Source organism: Diabrotica undecimpunctata, chromosome 3, assembly GCF_040954645.1.
Source record: "Diabrotica undecimpunctata isolate CICGRU chromosome 3, icDiaUnde3, whole genome shotgun sequence".
Taxonomy (NCBI): Eukaryota; Metazoa; Arthropoda; class Insecta; order Coleoptera; family Chrysomelidae; genus Diabrotica; species Diabrotica undecimpunctata.
This window is the reverse complement of record NC_092805.1, coordinates 125,961,704-125,980,357: the sequence shown is the minus strand read 5'-3', so window position 1 is coordinate 125,980,357 and position 18,654 is coordinate 125,961,704. Positions and strand designations below refer to the sequence as shown.

At 32.4% G+C, this 18,654-nt stretch overlaps 1 protein-coding gene across 3 annotated transcripts in view; it reads left to right on the top strand.

Annotated features, from left to right (window-relative positions):
• LOC140436163 (uncharacterized) overlaps nucleotides 1-18,654 on the top strand; it is a 297,575-nt gene that overhangs the window by 171,155 nt on the left and 107,766 nt on the right. For all 3 annotated transcript variants that reach the window (XM_072524872.1, XM_072524870.1, XM_072524871.1), the window contains exon 4: nucleotides 14,668-14,800. In XM_072524872.1, the coding sequence (XP_072380973.1) occupies nucleotides 14,668-14,800 (133 nt within the window). The remainder of the gene's footprint in view (nucleotides 1-14,667; nucleotides 14,801-18,654) is intronic.

The following is an 18,654-nucleotide window of genomic DNA, read 5'->3' as shown; positions in this document are numbered from 1 at the left end:
TGCCAAACTGTATATTTTGGCAAAATATATAGGGATAATTCAACGCATATTAGTTTATAGTGGTGCTAGTGACCCCGTAGTTGGAGGACGTAATTATACAGAAAAAGTAGTGCTAAATTTGATGGATTCGAAACTAAATGTAGGCCACTCCTTATATATGGATAAATTTTATAATAGTGTTCCATTGTGTAAAAAACTACTTTCGGTTAAAACTTATCTTACAGGAGCATTGAGAACAGGAAGAGCGGAAAATCCACATGAAGTTGTTTCACGAAAATTAAAACAAAATGAACTGATAAGTGCTTACAAGAATAAAGGGATATGTGTGTGTAAATGGAAAGATCAGCGAGATATTTTCATGATCTCTTTCGAATGTGGTCAGGAAATGGTTCCAACAATATCTAGGAAAGGAATTGATAAAGAAAAGCCCCGTTTAGTCGTTGAATATAACAAAAACAAAGGTAGCATTGACTTAGGCGACCAGATGTTAAATTATTATAGTCGGGAATACAAAACTATGAGGTGGTACAAAAAAATAGGCATACATATTTTTCAAAATATGCAAATCAACGCATACTATTTCTATAATAATTCTAATACAAAAATGTTATTGTACGACTTTCGATTGTCGGTGATTGATAGTCTTTTGGGAACAAACCCAAAAATCGCTCAAGTCAAGAAAAATTTGACGTTTCATTTGCCATCCCATTGCCCTAAAACAGCTAATGGTATTACAAAACGATGGCGGTGTAAATATTGCTGGCAAACTAAAAAAGAAAGAAAAGACTCATCGTTTTATTGTGCCAAGTGCCCTGAACTTCCGGGATTGTGCTTAGAAAATTGTTTTAGACGTTTTTATGAAGAAATTGAGAATTAGGTAATTAGTTTGTTTTCTTGATGTTGTTGCCATTTAATAATTACTTATGTTAGTTATCTAGGTTCATAATTAGACTTCGGCAAATATGCAAATGAAATGTAGAAAATATGCGCATAAATATGCACGTGTTTACCCGAAAATATGCAAATATTTTACAAAATATGCTACAAATAAATAAAAAAATCGTAAAATAGTAACAATTTTATTTAAAAAAAAAGTGTACATAACTATTTCCTACTATTCATTAAGATTTACATTTATTTTAAGTAACTACATCATTTTTAAGTATGAATAAACTTATTTAGAATTATGGTAACAATAAATGACCAAGTGGTGTTCAAAATTTTCTAACAAAACCTTGTGGCTTCTGTCTGAGTACATATATTTATATATGGAAAAACTTCGTTCAACATCAACTGATGTAACGGGAGCATTTTTCAAACTAACCAAAACATTTGGTTCTAAATTACTTGTTTTCGAAATATTTCCAGCTAGAACACTGACTACTTCAGAAAGAATATGGTAACCTTTATTTTTTTCCATAGTAGCTTCAAATTTTTTTAAAATATCTTTTCCAATATTACCTCTAACGTTCCGACAACATGACGCAAATTCTTTTATTAATGCTGTACTTTCGAACAATGACAGTTTTGGTGATTCTAACTGAGTAATTGTTTTTTGAACAAAACTAAAATTTGCTTTTATAAATGAAAGTTCTTGTTGAAGCAAGTTACTCTGAAAAGTTTGTTTAGAATCCAAAAGAGATTGGGAACTTTCATCTGTTAACGTATCAATTATGTTCTTTATTTTAACAAAATGATCTGCATAAAAATTAGCTGCTTCTAACCATGTTCCCCATCGCGTTAAAATAGGTTGTGGTGGAAGAGGAATGTTAGGTAGCATTTCTTTATAAAGTTGAATTCTTATAGGAGATTTAACAAATACTTTTTTGACACTGGATATCATGGTATTTACAAGAGGAAACTTTTTTCGTATTTCCTCTGCAACTCTGTTTAATCCATGCGCTACACAAGTAACATGTATTAAATCTGGGAAAAATATTTTTAAATTTTGTCCTGCTTTCACCATATAAGGAGCAGCATCCGATGAAATAAGCAGTAATTTATTAGAAGGAATAGTTGTCGGAAGAAAAAAAGTTGCTAATGTTTCTTGTATAAAACGCGAAATTGTTAAAGCATTTGTTTTCTTAAGTTGCTGGCATGAAATAAGATGAGATTTTGGTAAGGTATCTTCTTTAAGAACACCAATCAATAAATGAGCAATATACTTTCCTGAGGAATCAGTGGTTTCGTCTACAGATATGTAAAAATAATTATCTGCAATTTCTTCCTTAATATTAATTAACACCGACGAGTATAGCCCGTTCACATTATTTTTTCTTAGAGACCGATCACTTGGAACATTAAGTTTGCAATATTTTTTTAGAAACGAACTAAAATTTACATTTGCTAATTTTGAAAGCGGTATGTTTGCAGACACTAATGCGCGACACATGTCTTCATTAAAAGTTTCTTGCTCATCTAATTTTTTTGAAGTAGATTGGAAACATTTAGCCATTGAAGTTTGATGTTTTCCTCCTATTTTTCCTTTTTTTTGCAATGTGTGAAGCAGTTCCCACATGTTGGTCTATCTGAAATTTCTTCTCACATGCTATCTATAAATAAAAATAAAAACCTTTATTTTAACCCAACCTTTAAAATATAAAAATATACAAGGTGTTTTTGGTTAATCAAATAACTGGTTTGGAAAAAAAACACTCGCTAAGTGTTTTAAATGCAGTATTAATCCACAAATTAGTTTTTGTTACTAACCATTAGTACATCATATAACTTATTTTAAAATTCAACAAAAGTTTTTTTTTTGTTAATTCAATTACAATAAAAATAATTGTGTTTTAGAATAGCTGACTTCATAAAAAAAAGTAAAGGTGAAAAATTTTTCTAAATACACACCATTGTATTGTACCATGGACAATTTTTTCTCACTAAAGGAAGCTATTTTTCATTTAAAAACAACCTACGACTACTAAATTTCAAGTAAATACGTTTATTGGTTTTAAAGTTATTGTTATATTAACTAAAAGAATTTAATTTTTTTTAATTTTAACACCCTGTATCTCGAAAAGTAAATAAGTTTGACCATTCATTAACTATATCGTTTTGTTCAATTTTTCGAGAAGTATCTACAGTCAAACGTTGTAAGTGTCATTTGGAAACACCCTGTATGTATGAAATATTAGATATTTAATAGAAAATATTAGATACTTACAATTTTGCCACAGACTGAACAGTAGATTTTTCCCATATCCATAGACAGCTCTTTATAAGGTTTAATCCAAGTTGAAGCACTGGTTGTTTTAGGCATTATAAAATCACAATCTTCCTTTTTGTTACACACAACGAGTGTTTACGCTTTGAATATCAAAACAAAAATGATTTACAAATCTGAGCATCAAATTAGAAATGTTTAGATACCTAATTCAATAAACTGGGAGATTTTGGAAAATCCCTAAATTAGGAACAAAACTATTAGCCGTTTACCTGCTGTTAAGATACAATAAATTGTAGATAGATTTGGGGATTAGATCATAAAATGCAAATGAGCAAACCCTTAGCGATTATCCAATAACTGAATGCCTCAGTGACCGAGACTTTCTAAGAATGTTGAGGGCTACTTAAATTGATCTTCTTTGAAATTGTAAATGTTTTGTACCTGTAGAGATTACGTACTTAGATTAAAATGACTACAAAATTTTATACAAGAATTGAAATAAATTGGTATGTTTAAAAATTTTCAAATACAATATAAAAATCTGAACTTTTATGCACTTTATGCAAACTTTTATACAAATATGCCAAAATATGAAATATTTGCATAAAATATGCACAATATGCAAAATATGCAATATGCATATTTGCCGAAGTCTATTCATAATTATATTTTTTCTCAATCAGATTATTATTTTTTTAAGTTCAACCGATACATTTTCTGCCCTGTAGCCACCAACGCGACTCACGCGGTGAGTTTTTTTTGTAACCAAATTATTTTTTTTGTAGTCATATTTATTATAAATGACTTTTTAAAGTGTACCTTAAAAATTAATTAGTTTACACGAATACATCTCAGTGGCCCACTGTTTTCCCTTAAAAAAAAAAAAAGGACGAAGCTGAACGTGTTAAATAACACTAAAATAATCTATATATGCAAACGATACAATACAACTTGCAGATAGCAGAGGAGAGCTGCAAATTTTTGTTGATAGCACTAAGCAATACTGCGAGCGGTATGAAATGGCTCTGAATACAAAAATAACAAAAAATCATGATTATCCGTAGGAACAAGATTGGAGACGAAATAATCTACGTTAAAGGAAATACTTTCAAGTACTTTCGCTCCTAGAGTATCTTCAGAGGCATTTACTGAAAATTAGACTATTCAACAATTTGGTGAGTGTCATAAACATTAACTTATACATTTACACAACACGAGGCAAAGGACAACAGTTTAAAAATTATTATAAAATTGAAGAAGCTAAATATTGGGTGACAGCAGCAGAGAGAATACACAAGTAAACCATACTTGTCATGGAACAACAAAAATTGCAATTGGTATATAATAAAATATGTACTTTGGTAGGCTCTTGGCATGTCAGGAACAGAAGTATCTCGAGATGCGAACATTACCCCAAATCTCCAACACATATCTCTGTTGGCTGAGCAGCCTCCACCACTACTGGACGGAACGACTGATGGTGACTGAATGCTTGGTGGGAACTGACTACCACGGCCGTTGGACTCAGAGTTGTTTTGTACAAGCAAACACTAGGTGTGGATGATAAATACTCAGCGATCTGCACTTTTAACAAAAGCCATTCATTTTTATATCGTCCTTTGTTAATATGCAAGGTATGGAAGAACACTCTTTTGTCTGCTACAAAGTATTTAAAAACCGCACATTGTTCTATAGCGTCTATGTTTTTCTACGCGGAATCTTGGCTAAATATACGGGGAGAATCAAAACTAACACAAAGTCTGTTGATATTTTATAAATGTTTATATACATTTGCAAAACTGCAACAGGTGGGGTTAGAGTAGAAATACGAATTATTACTGAGGATTGGATTAAAGTAATTGTTTTGAATATTGAGGTTTCAGAATTTTATGAATTAGTACATCGAGAGGTATAACATGGTTTTTTACGTGTGAAAAATTGAAAAACTATAAAAGAAAAAATGAGCTACCTTAATAAAATACTAAGAAATGAAAAATATGAGTTGATGCGACCTGGCTATACAAAGGACAATAGAAAGAAAAGAGGATTTAGGAGACGACGCACGTCTTGGTTGAAAAATTTAAAGCAATGGAGTAAAAAAACAACAATATAACTATTCAGAACTGTTGCAGACAAAGTAAGATAGCCCGGATAATCGACAATGTCCTTAAAAGATGAGGCACATGAAGAAGAAGAAGAAGAAGAAGAAGTAAATAAATAAGAAAAAAGCAAAAAATTTTGATTTCATAATTTTAATGAAATTTTATACTTAACTCTCTCTCTATCTCGGCTCGGTTAAAATATTTCGCAAAAACTTCCGCAAAAAATGAAATGCCTTTCAATTCTTAATTTTCACTATATAAAAAAAGGCGATTTTTTGAAAAAAATCGTGTGCTATTCATAGGTTATTTTTATCTAATTAAACAAACTGTGTCATAAATTATTTGAATCTCTCTTTTTATACAATTCTACAATAAAAATTAATATCTAAAAAAGTTTCTGGAAAGTTTCAGATTTCCAAAGTGAATCGTCAAAAAGTTCTTAACAAACGCGCAAGTAGCTCACAATCTCGTTTATTCATAGTACGTGGAATACGCGCAACGAAAATGATTTCTTTTTGGTGGAAAACTTCGTATAGTCGCATAAATTTGTTTTTAATTACATGGCTAGTCTTATTGTAGTTTCATAAAATTTTTCCTTCGGCTTCATTGAAATTTTTCTGTCACAGAATACACCACTCGCTTCCTTATACTTCATTTATCTAACCCTAATTCTACTACACGCATTCCTTTCTATTTACCCAATACTCTTTATAGCGTGCTATTTTTCGAAAGTTTGAAACTTTTGATGGTACTGTAACAAGCCACGTCGTTTTTTAAGTTTTCATTCATTAATTTTGCTTGGGTCTAATTATGTAAGAGTTTTTAATTTTCTAACAAGAACAAACTGGTACTATGAATGCAGCTGTTAACTCCTTCCTACAAGTAGGTAATGAAGACATCTATATTACCCTAATTAGTCTAGCTAAACGTATAAATTATACCCAAACGCCATGATTTGATCAGAGCAGTTTTGGTGTTTAGTGTAGGGACTTGTTAATTACCCGTTAAATTTTTTTTATGTTCAGTAGTGAAACTCATGTTTGCATTAATTCGTTTTATTTTTGTCCTCATTCACTTGAACATAAAAACATAGAAAGATTTTTTTATCCTTGGACTCCTTTATATTTCGACGTTTCATGACAATGGATAATTTGTTTGAATAAGAGTTACCTAACTTGCTTTTAACTAATTGTAGGACCGAAATTTATTTAGCTGGTAGTTTTTTGCCTTTATATATCCATCTTTAATAATAATGAATAAATGCAGTTTTTTTGAGATTGTTAAAAGTTCTTTAAATCTTTGATCCATACGTTATTTATCTATCTGTTACTTTTCAGAAGACATATTCTTACCCACCTCAAATAATTTTCCGATTATGAGCAACGAGTCCTTTGAAATGCTCTTGTGTTAAAATCGGCATACTACCACCTGATATACCCATTATTATTACTAAATAATATTTAGAATACACACAACGGTATCTCATCTAACTACTAAATAATATTTAGGATACCTACAAAGTGAATAAATGATATCCCTTCTAATAATTCCTTTGTAATTCCTAATCCTCATCATTACCTAGTATTTTATGCTATGCCTTCTCCAGTAAGTTTGGAATGCTACTTTATCTACAGCATCAGTTGTTGCGGCACTTTAAAATTTAATAGATTTCCAGGAATATTCTGAAAATGAAAACTTAAAAAATATTTCACTGTTTCACAAAATTCTGTAAATATTTGCACTATGTCTGTAGTGGCGACACAAAATATACTTAATACCAGTCTTTTGGACATAGTTATAATCCAAATTAAATATGTAATAAAACATAAATTTAAAAGTTCGAATATTAATTATATCGTGACCAAACTGGTAAAGTAGCGAATGTGCAAAATTGAGGTATCTGAGCTAATAGACTAAACATATGTGGCTTGTCAAGATGTATATTCCAGTAAAACAGCGAATATGTAGGTCCAATATTTACGTCATTGTTGACTATTTTTAGTTTAACGAATCTACATCTACTTTACTATTCACAACGCTAAACAGTCGAATATTCGATAAGTAAACAAGGGAATGTGCCACATTCGCACTTTTACCAAAGTGTATTACAACCATTACAGATCGTCAAAATACCGAAAGTGGCATAATATTTTGGAACTTTGATTGGAATTGGAACTTACATGGTAAAGTGAGACTTCTCAATCTCAGTACTGTAACTTTAATCTTGTGATAAGTCAAATAATTTATTTATTATTTATTTGTAGCAACTTAATGATAATGTTGGTCTTGAAATACCGGCTAGAAGCAATGATCCCAGTGATAGGCCTGCTATAAATGATAACTGCAACCCAGCACAAAATCAGAATAATTTATCGCCAAAAAAGCGAAAAGTGTCAAAAAATGGTGTTTATACAAGACAGGAAAAAGCATCCAAGAGACTAAAAGGTCTTGAATATTCAACCGGAAAAGGAAAATTAATTAATGCAACGCCCCTAAAACGACCAAGATTCTCTGGTCGAGTCAAGCATAAATGTTTACCTAATGTACCTGAGCCTGAGAGAGAAAAAATCTATAATGGTTTCCATAAATTGCCATCCCTATTAGAATAACGGCAGTTTTTTATAAAACACGTTACTGTGCAAGAAAAATAAAGAAAAGTGACAAAAGCAGTGGAGTCACGAAGAGCTTACACCAAAAACTACACTTTTTTCCACTGAATAAATGATTGAGTGAATTTTTTCTCGATACTTTAAATATTTCAGTTACTTATAAGGGGGTCTCTTAAAAAGGTTAACTCTAGTGGAATTATTCTATCTGACCTACGAAGGGAAAAAGATCCACCAAATAAAAGAAACCCTATAAATAAAAAATTCATAAGAGAACACATTTTATCGTTCACAAGAATGGAATCACACTATGCAAGGAAGAAATCAGAATACCAATGTTTAGCCAGTGACTTAAATGTAACAATTATGCACAACTTGTATAAAGAAAATTGCATTGATGAAAACAAAAATCCAGTATCTTTAGAAAAGTACAGACAAATTTTTCGTGAGTACAAACTGAAATTTCAGAAACCTGCTAAATATGGTTGTAAGAAATGTATTGCTCATGAATAGCAAAAAGGATATACAAACTATGATGATAATTTTTTTTTTGAACCTATTCTCTATCCTGCCATTGTTGGATGTAGGTCTCCCCCAGTTCTCTCCATCTTTCCCTATCTTGAGCTGTTCTCTGCCATGTGGGACCTCCTTGTTTCCTGATGTCATCTTTCCACCTCATCTGTGGTCTGCCTCTTGATCTCTTTGCATTGTATGGACGCCACTTTCCGATGGCATTGTTGCATCGTCCGTCTTGGAGACGTTCATTGTGTTCAGCCCATTTCCATTTCACCTACGGAGCACAGACATGGACATTTACACAGACCAATTTGGATAGGATAAGGAAGGCACAAAGAGCGATGGAGAGACAAATGTTGGGTATATCACTTAAAGATAGAAAACGTAACCAGTGGATTAGAACCAGAACAAAGACAGTAGACGAGATAGAACAAGCAGCAAAACTGAAATGGAAATGATACTCTTTATACTGAGCATATTAAACGCAAGGAAGCAGCACGAAAACGTAGAGATCAACACACAGAGGATACAAAGGACCAAGAAAGTGTTTTGGCAATACAATCAGATCTCCTGAAGCAGTTCTAAACAGTGACCACAACAAAAGGAGCTAGTGGACCATTCTTCTACGTCAGAAAGTTGGCTGTATACAACCTTACTATTTACAATCTTAAACATGCCAGTGTTACCTGTTGTCTCTGACCCTGACAGTGGTAATAAAAGATATAACCAATTACCCGTTAAAAAAGACATTTGGTTTAAGTACCTGTTAACTCATCCTGATGCTGTATTCGTGAGGACGGATTACTCAGATGACGCATCTTTTGTGAAGTACGTTGGAAAACGGATGAAAGACAAACGGGAAAGACCTTCTCCTAATAATTCTCCAATAAAACCTAACAAATCTAGGTTCCCAATTGCTACCAAAAAACTAAAAAACCTTCAAAAGCTTTGTAAGGATCTTCAAATACCACTTGTTTACCATGATTTACGAGATGTCCTTCCAGAGCCAGATGCCTCTGAAGAATCTGAGAGCGAAGCATAAAAACTAAACTAATAATCTTCTAAATTTTAAAGCAAAATTATAAAATAGTTTAGCGTTTCATAAAATTTTGTTCAATCCTTAAAGTTCTCTATTCTGTTCATCCACCTCATGAGAAAACCAATCAATAAGTGATACATAAGTATATTCTCCTTTAACACAAATGTAGATTCGCTATTTTTTATAGCCTAACATTCTAACAATAGTCACTTAGGTAAACTAACGAATGTGACTTTTTCGGTAATTAGGGTTACTTAGCCTATTTTCATTATTAACTTGTTTAAGGCATTTTGTAGAGGCAAATGACATTACAAACAGATTTTAGTCGAAGCCCCAAGTGTTTTTTAGCTCTAGTAAAAAGTAGCTAATATGCACATTCGCTACTTTATCAATTTGGTCGCGATATCTTCACCCCAAGAAATCTATTACTAAGGTAATGATTAGTCAATAAAAGAATTATCTCAGAAAAAAATGTAGGCCCAAAATAAATTACTGTCATATGCTGTAACACTCCCGTCAAAATTTGAAATCCCCAGTATATTTCACCAAAATTTTGCGGGTATGTCTAACTTAGGAAATTAATATCGATGTCGATAATACGTTTACTTAGACGACTATGCGCTATATAACAACTAGAATAAAAAATAAGTTACTTGCTTCTAAATTTAAAATGAATAGTGATAAAAATATAATAAAATGAAAGGGTTTCCTCGTTTTCCAACTCCAACATTCTCTACTCCTTTTTAAAAGGAGTAAAACATTCTTTACTCCTTTTTAAACCTTAAGCAAACATTTCAACAGAAATACTAAACCTACCACAACTGCTGCAATAACACATAATTCCTTTCTCTTTATATTACAAATCTTCTGTTGCATTAGGGTACGTAATTTGAATATGAAACAGAGATTTAGATTTAATGTACCGCAGCCAGCACGAACGCGAGATATTTAAAAGGTCTTCTGTTACTAGTTACTTACTGCAGCTCCATAATTCATTGCCAAGATAATCCTCTAATTCGCTTACCTGAAATTCAGTATTTAGTAGCGGGTTTGAGGGCAGGAGAATGTTTGTTTTTATTTATAAAGCAGGCTTACCGCATCCGAACAAGGAGATTCAATTTGCGTTAAAAGCTTATCAAGAATTAAATTTCAAAAACATACAATACGTTGCTAATAGAATCAGGGTAAATATGTAATGAAAAAAGAAATATGTTTTTCTAATATGCTTTTATTATTATACAGTGAATAATGAAAAAAAAAACACGCACAGGTAAATATTCTTATTCTAGCCATTTACTCAAAATTAATTGTATCTCGGTGGACTAAAATGACATAATAATTTATTTTTTACAGTTTCATTTATTACAGATTACAATTCTCATTATTTTTTTTTTCGTGTCGTTTTGCTTAGTTTATTTCTCAGTGGCATCTGGAAAGTAAACATTGTGGTGGTTCGTATACTCTTTGGTAAATATGAATAATTTCAGCTTTTCAACATTTTATAAAAAACGTTTAACTCATGGGTGGCCAACATTTTCAGCAGGCGAGATAAATTGTAGAGATGTAGTTTGCTAGTGTGCCGCACAACAATATTGTTTTTAGTATTCAAAGCAAACAAGAAATTACAGAATTGTTTTTAACCCTCCGAAAGTCGCGGCTGATGTGAAAGATACATTGAAAACATTTTTATAAATATTTTGAAAGAAGTGCATCGAATATGCTTGATCAACTTGTTAAATTAAGAGTGCCTAGTAAATGTGCTTATATCCCAGTTAATCTATTTACAAATAGACAAGTCCATATTCGTTTAAATAATTCACTGTTTGATCCAAGGATAGTTAGTAAAGGGTTACCTCAGGGCTCAGTTCTTAGTCCCTTATTATTTAACTTGTATTCATTAAACTTACATACTATGGGAATGCAGTGTAACATTTTACAATATGCTGATGACTTCTGTTTCTATGTTGAAAAAAAAACTTTTCAACAATGTGTTAATGCCCTTGAAGTAAATATGTCTTATTGCAAAAAGTATTTTGATAGTCATGGGCTTGACATCTCACCTAAGAAATCAGGTGTAGTATTTTTTTCGAGACACAGGTTACCAAAAGTTAGTACGTTAAAATTCTCCCAGCTGGAAATTCCTGTATATAACAGTTTTTTAAATGTGAAAAAAGCCTTAATATCCTTAAGGCCGTTAATCGATACGATTGGGGAGCAGACCCGAAAATAAACTTATTATTTTACAGAGCATATACCAGATCAATTTTGGACTATGGAAGCTTTTTCTATGGATCAGCGACAAAATCTTGTTTGATTAATTGGATCGAATACAATACAAAGCTTTAAGGTTAGTCCTAGGAGCTCTCAAATCTACTCCCACACCAGCCCTTTTGGCAGAATGTAACGAGCTACCTTTACATTTAAGACGTCTATTTTTGGCAGAAAAATTTATTCTTAAATGCCAGTTTAATAATCAAAACAGCTTATTACAAAAAATATCTTGTCTCTCTGTTAAAAATCTAACAAACAGATGGTGGGCAAATAAAAACTCTCCAACTTTAGCTGTTGCTTTTCCCAATTTATCACAATATTCATTCAATGAAGGAGGGATTCCATTATTTGGCTCCAATTATGACATACTATATTAATATATACCTGCTATAGTAATTCCTTCACCTATTTCAATTGTTTACGAAGATTTAGTCGTACAGAACAAGCTGGAAGACTGTAACCATTCTTGTAAAATTTATACAAAAGGACAAAAAAAATGTGCATTGTATAATACTACGGCACTGTCTAGCTTCACATATATGTCTTAGTAGTGGGAAAACACACAACGTCGGCTTTCAGGTAATTTCTAGCGGTTGAGAAGTGAAAAGTGACTAAACAACAGTTGTATCTGACAGATACCGCGACCTCGCAGATCGAACCTATATTTTTTCGTGTTTATTTCGTTGTGAAATCTATATTATATTCAGAATGTCGAAAAAGGTATATAAGTTAAATTATCCAAAGGATGTTGAAGAGCTTCAGAGTATGTTCCTCGATTCTGACTATGAAAATGAACGAAATGAGTTTGAAGACGAAAGTGGCATGGACGAAATCGATTACGTCTAAGAGCGATCAGAAAACTCGGACAGCGAACAAGACGTTTCTAGTGAGGAGAGCAAAGAAAACGTATATGAAAACGGGGAGTATTTTTTCGAAAAAGACAAAGTAACAAAGTGGGGAAAAGTCAGTTTACGAAAATAAAATTAGGCGACAGAAACCAATTATTCCATGTGAATTGCCTCTAGTAAGGAATACTGCAAAAAATGCAAAAACTGAATATGAATGCTGGAGCTGTTTCGTGTCAGAAGAACTTTTAGATTTAATTTTACATTATACAAATAAATATATATACTTTATTTCAAGTAGATATTCCAGAAAAAGAAATACTAAACAAACAGACAAAATACAACTAAAATCATTTTTGGGCATTTTGTATTTAGCTGGCTTACACCGCACTAAATTTAGAAGATTAAATTTGAAAGATTTATGGGCAACAGATGGTAGTGGAATTGAATTATTTAGACTTACCATGTCAATGCAAAGATTCAAATTTATTCACAACTGTATAAGATTCGATGACAGTTAGACAAATCTTTTCACTATTTGTAGAAAATTGCAAAAAAGGATACTCTATGGGAGAAAACGTAACTATAGACGAGATGTTGGCAAGCTTTTGGAACAGATGCGGATCTAGGCAATATATCCCATCAAAACCTAACAAATATGGGATTAAAATGCCATGGTTGATTCTAAGCTATTTTACACAGGCAATATGGAAATAACTACTATATAAGCCTCGAATTAGGTAACAATTTAGTTTACAAGGAAACGCACTATATTGGGACGTTAAGCGTAAATCGTCGTGGAGACCCAAAAAAATAATAAAGAAAAAGTTGAAAAAAGGGGAAATGTTTGGCTTGGAAAACGATAGAGACATCTGCCTTTTGAAGAAGAAGGATAAAAAATATGTCTTGTTACTATCTACTAAACACACTACCGAAACTCGGGCAATTCAACGACGAAGTGGTGCTGTTCATAAACCTCAGGCTGTAATGGAATACAATGAGGCAAAATCCTTAAATGACCAGTCAGACCATAAGTAAAAATGGTAAGTAAAAATTTGCCCCTATGAAAACCACTGAAAAAATACAGTAAGCTCATTGTAGAATTTCATCTTGGTATATTACTGGTAGCTTCTCACATTATTTTCAACCAACTAGCCGATAAAAAAATGAAAATAACTGAATTGAGAGAGCATGTAATAAAGTCGCTTCTAAAGTTCGAAGACAACGTTGAGCCGCAGAATGATTCTAAAAAGGAACAACAACAAATATGAACTACAAGGAGTACAATACAAATTCATTTTTTGGTGAGAAAAGAAGGACCATATCATAAAATGAACAAATACGGTAAAGGTGGTTATAAAGAAAAGATTCGGGGAAACATAACAACAAATCGGGTCAAAAAAGTAGTAACACTGTTACACTTGTGAAGGTCAACCACACCTTTGTTAGGATTGTTTAAACATTCCAAATAACCGATAATTTTCAGTTTCTTTCATGTTCTTATTTAACTTTTGTATGTCTTTTAGTTTGTAATGAAAATTTTTTAAATTTTTTATATTGTTTACTCAAAATAAAGACATACCTATCAAAATTTTGATATCATTTCAGTCTCACCTATTCTGCCAAAATAAAAACTGATATGTATATGCGACGACTGTATGCCACAGCGGTCGAATACTGCAATAACTCCGCTTCTCTACACGACATCTATGGAACTATGTCACAGACCGTATCAAATCGCTCGTACGCGACCGCCGTGGCATGGAGTACTTATTGAACTGTAGGTTGTATATGACCGCAATTAGAAAAGCAAAGAGTACAACGTTTAAATATAAAAAAGATAGATTGAGATAACTAATATCTAACACTACCACCAATGTAAAAATTCATAATAAACTCTCGGAAAAATGCATTATTAAGGGTGGTGATAAATTGGTTGAGTCTGCAGTAAAGAAGTCCACTGTAAATGCCTATTTTATTTAGGAATTCCATCACATTCAAATAACTAGTATTAATTTTTAATTAGAATTTATACTCTACCACTAACGTAGTCAAAAAAATATTTCCTTGAAGAAACTGAATCTTTGGAAACATATTTTTTATCGTACTTTTGTTTTAGGATGGAGTAAATGGAGTGATTGGTCATCATGTAGCGTATCATGTTCTGCGGGTATACAACAAAGGACAAGACACTGCATAAAAATTAGTTGCCATGGTTATAATGTTGAACAAAGACATTGTAATCTTTTTGGGTAAGTGGCTTTGTTTTAACAATGAATGCACACTATTTGAATGTACGCAACAATAATGAATAAGTATCGGTTTCTTTATTTCGATTTTTACAGTATTCATTTAAGACGAATCTATAATGTTCAGCACTGTTTTTATATTACTTTCACTCAATAATAATATTTCTAAATATAAGGAGAGCTATTAGGATAATTTTTTTATGTAAAAAGATTTAAACATTCCCAAAGAGCTGGGATATTTTTTAATATATATTTATATACGTAAAATTAAAATTTTACCCATTTTTACTGGCAGTATCATTGCGTAAGTTGTTTATTCAATTCCAAATAACCTTACGCAATTAAACTTATTATCATCATCATTGAATCAACAACAATTTTTGGGTTTTCACCTGTTCCAGGATTCTTCTCCTTTCTAATCTATGTCGTGCTTTTTTTTCTATAATTTTTTAATTTTAAGGTTGTTATCATTTTCTGTTTTTATTTTTAAAACTTTGGTATACAGCCAACCATTAGGATTTATCCTTTTAAATTTTCGATTTGTTTTCTCTATCTCAGTTGTCCAAGTCTTTGGTATATAACCTATTGCTATGCTAGCTCTAAAGATCGTTATTAGGATCGGTAATAAAATGTCCAATCATTTTTGTACTAGGGCCGGAAATATTTCATCGTCCCCTGAAGATTTAAATGAAGAAAAGTGTTCTTTTGCCCACTTCACATTATCCTGTTTTTTTTTTACACAAAATCTACAGTATTCTTTTCCAGCAAGTTTAGATCATCGTAGATTTCTAACATGTGTCTGTTCATCAATAATTGTTGATCCTAGGAAGTGGTTCTGTAATAACATCTGGTTCTAAGATTTTCATTTTAGATTCGACAAAGGTGCCATCGGTTTGATATCCCTCCCAGTTTAGAAATTTCAAATTTCTAACGTGAATTATGGGTGATTTAGCTATATGTAAGATAAAGTCAATGTGTCAGTGATCCTAATTCGACTGCTCTTTCAACACCTGCCAGCAGGCCTATTATAGCTTATCGGTATATCAATATCGTCATTTTCTTGTGATAAAGGTAGTTTTATTGCCTTTATTAATAAATATGAGCACTTTTTGTAGAATGTAACTAAAAAGAAGCTTATCTCATTCACAACTAATGATCAGCTGTAGTCAGTTTCCCTTAGGGAAAGTCCACCATGCCAAAATGAAAAAGCATAGGTTAAGATGAATTGGGTATGTTCAATATGTAGACTTGAAACGCTTAGGCAGGACATGTCGGTCAAGGGGATCAATATTAGTATAACCCACGATAGAAACTTATACTGCAATTTAATTAAAGATTTTGATAGATTTTGTATCCGAAGTCATATAAATCCAAACAAACAACAGAAATACTACGTCTAGCTTCTCTCGGAAAAGCATTGGAATCATATAATGGCTAATCTAAGTTTAGGTCCGTTAAAGTTTGCACATCCATGACAGATGAAGATTGCCCTTTAGACAGTTAGATGAGAATTTGATTCAATATGAACACATCTATCTTTACTAGTTTTTGTGTTCAGGGAGTACGCCCTACTCACGGGTCCAATGAAATTATCCTTGCCAGTTTGAGGAATAAAATTTGCTAATAAAAGCAAGATATCATAAGCAGGTATTGCAGTAAGAAATCTATCTAGCTTCTCGTAGAAATCACTTTTATCAGCCTCAACTGCATTTTCAGTGGAAACATGCTCCGAAAATCTTTTGCATTTTACTGGAAATAATAAACTGTGTTCTTTCCATCCTGCCTTATTCTTTGATTCACTGTTAGATTACTGAGAAGACTAACAAGTGTCGCTGCTTTTATATATTAAGCGGCCCAGGCTGGGTTAAGATTTATAATTAGCTTAAAAATAACAAAATATAAGATACATCTAGGTGATATCATTTATTAAAAAATATTTTATAAACAAGCTTATGAATATATTGTTACAATTATTTTTTTTTTCACATAAATAAAATCTGTAGTTTCATATAAAATCTCACATTTACAGCTTCTTCTTAGCCTTCTGTCGTCCATGTTTGGACATAGGCCTCTCTTTTCATTGGTCTTTAACCTGAGTAATATATTTCCAATTTGTTCCAGCTATTCTTTTAATGTCATCAACCCATCTCATCTGTGGTCTTCCTCTTGGTCGTTTACTTTCGTAAGGTCTCCAATGTTGTATTGTAGTATTTCAACGTTGGTCTTTTTGTCTAGCAGTGTGGGCCGCGAAGCTTCATTTAAGTTTGGCAATTTTTGTTGCTATGTCATCTACTTTTGTTTTGGATCTTACCCAGTCGTTCCCCTTTTTATCTGATAGTCGTATACCTAACATTGCTCTTTACATTGTTCTTTCTGTTGTTGCTAATTTATTCACGTTTGCCTTGGTTAGGGTCCAGGTTTGACATCCGTATGTCATGATAGGAAGGATGCATTGGTTGAACACTTTGCTCCTCAAGTATTGGGGTATTTTGCGGTTCTTAAGTATCCAACTAAGTTTTCCAAATCCTGTCCATGCTAGTCTTGCTCTTCTAGTAATTTCCGCACTTTGGTTCTCTTTGTCAAGTCTTAGGATTTGGCCTAGGTAAATATATTCCTGGATTTGTTCTATTTCACTGCCATTTATAGTTATACGTCTGGGGTCATCTGTGTTTGTTGTTATTTTTGTTTTTTTCATATTCATTTTTAGGTCGACGTATTGGGAGATGGCTGCTAGTTCCCCCATCATAATTTGTAGTTCCTCGAATGTGCTCGCTATAATCACTATGTCGTCAGCGAATCTGAGGTGGTTTAATTTGTTTCCATTAATGTTTATGCCATAGGTTGACCAATTTGTAGTTTTGAAGACGTTTTCTAGGGCCAAGTTGAAAAGCTTTGGCGATATTACGTCTCTTTGTCTCACTCCTCTCTTAATGGGGATGGGATTTGTATTTTCGTCTAGTTGTACTATCATAGTTGCATTTTCATATATATTATGTATTAGTTGCCTATATCTCGAATCTATTCTACAATTATTAATAGCTTGTTCTATGGCCCACATCTGGATACTATCAAACGCCTTTTCATAGTTCTACGAAGGCAAGAAATACGGGTAGTTGGTATTCATTTGCCTTCTCTATCAATGTTCTCATTGTCAGCAGATGGTCTGATGTACTATATCCTTTGCGGAAGCCAGCCTGTTCAACCGGTTGGTAATTGTCCATTTTGTAGGTTAACCGGTTGTTAATAATTCTCATAAATAGTTTGTATACTTGACTAAGCAACGATATAAGTCTATAATTCTGTAGATCACATTTGTCCCCTTGTTTGTGTAAGAGTATTACTAGACTCTCGTTCCAGTCTTTAGGGATCTTGCTATTATGGAGATATCTATTAAATAGCTCTGTTAGTAAAGGGATTGTTAATGTCTTGCTTGTTTTCAAGAGCTCAGCAATTATACCGTCGTGTCCTGGAGCTTTATTATTTTTTAGCTCTTTTAAAGCTCTTTCTATTTCGAATCCCTTTATATTTGGTAGTACTTATGATCCCACGTTTTTTATTTTTCTTTTGACGTTCTCCTTTGTTGTTTCATTAGGCTGGCCTTGCGAGCTCTACAAGGAAGTGTAGAAGTCGTCAACATTATTTGTTATTTTAGATTTGTCCTTCTCTTCCTTATTGTTGGCGTCCTTAATTTTGATGATGTTTTGAACTCCCAGTGCGGGTCTTAGACATTTTAAGCCTCTGTTGTTTTCAATGACTCGCTCTATTAAGTTCTCGTTTCATGTATGTCGCGTTTTAGTTCTTTAGTTCTTTTCTAATTGTTTTATTAAGTTCTCTGTATTCTTGAGTATAGCGTTTGT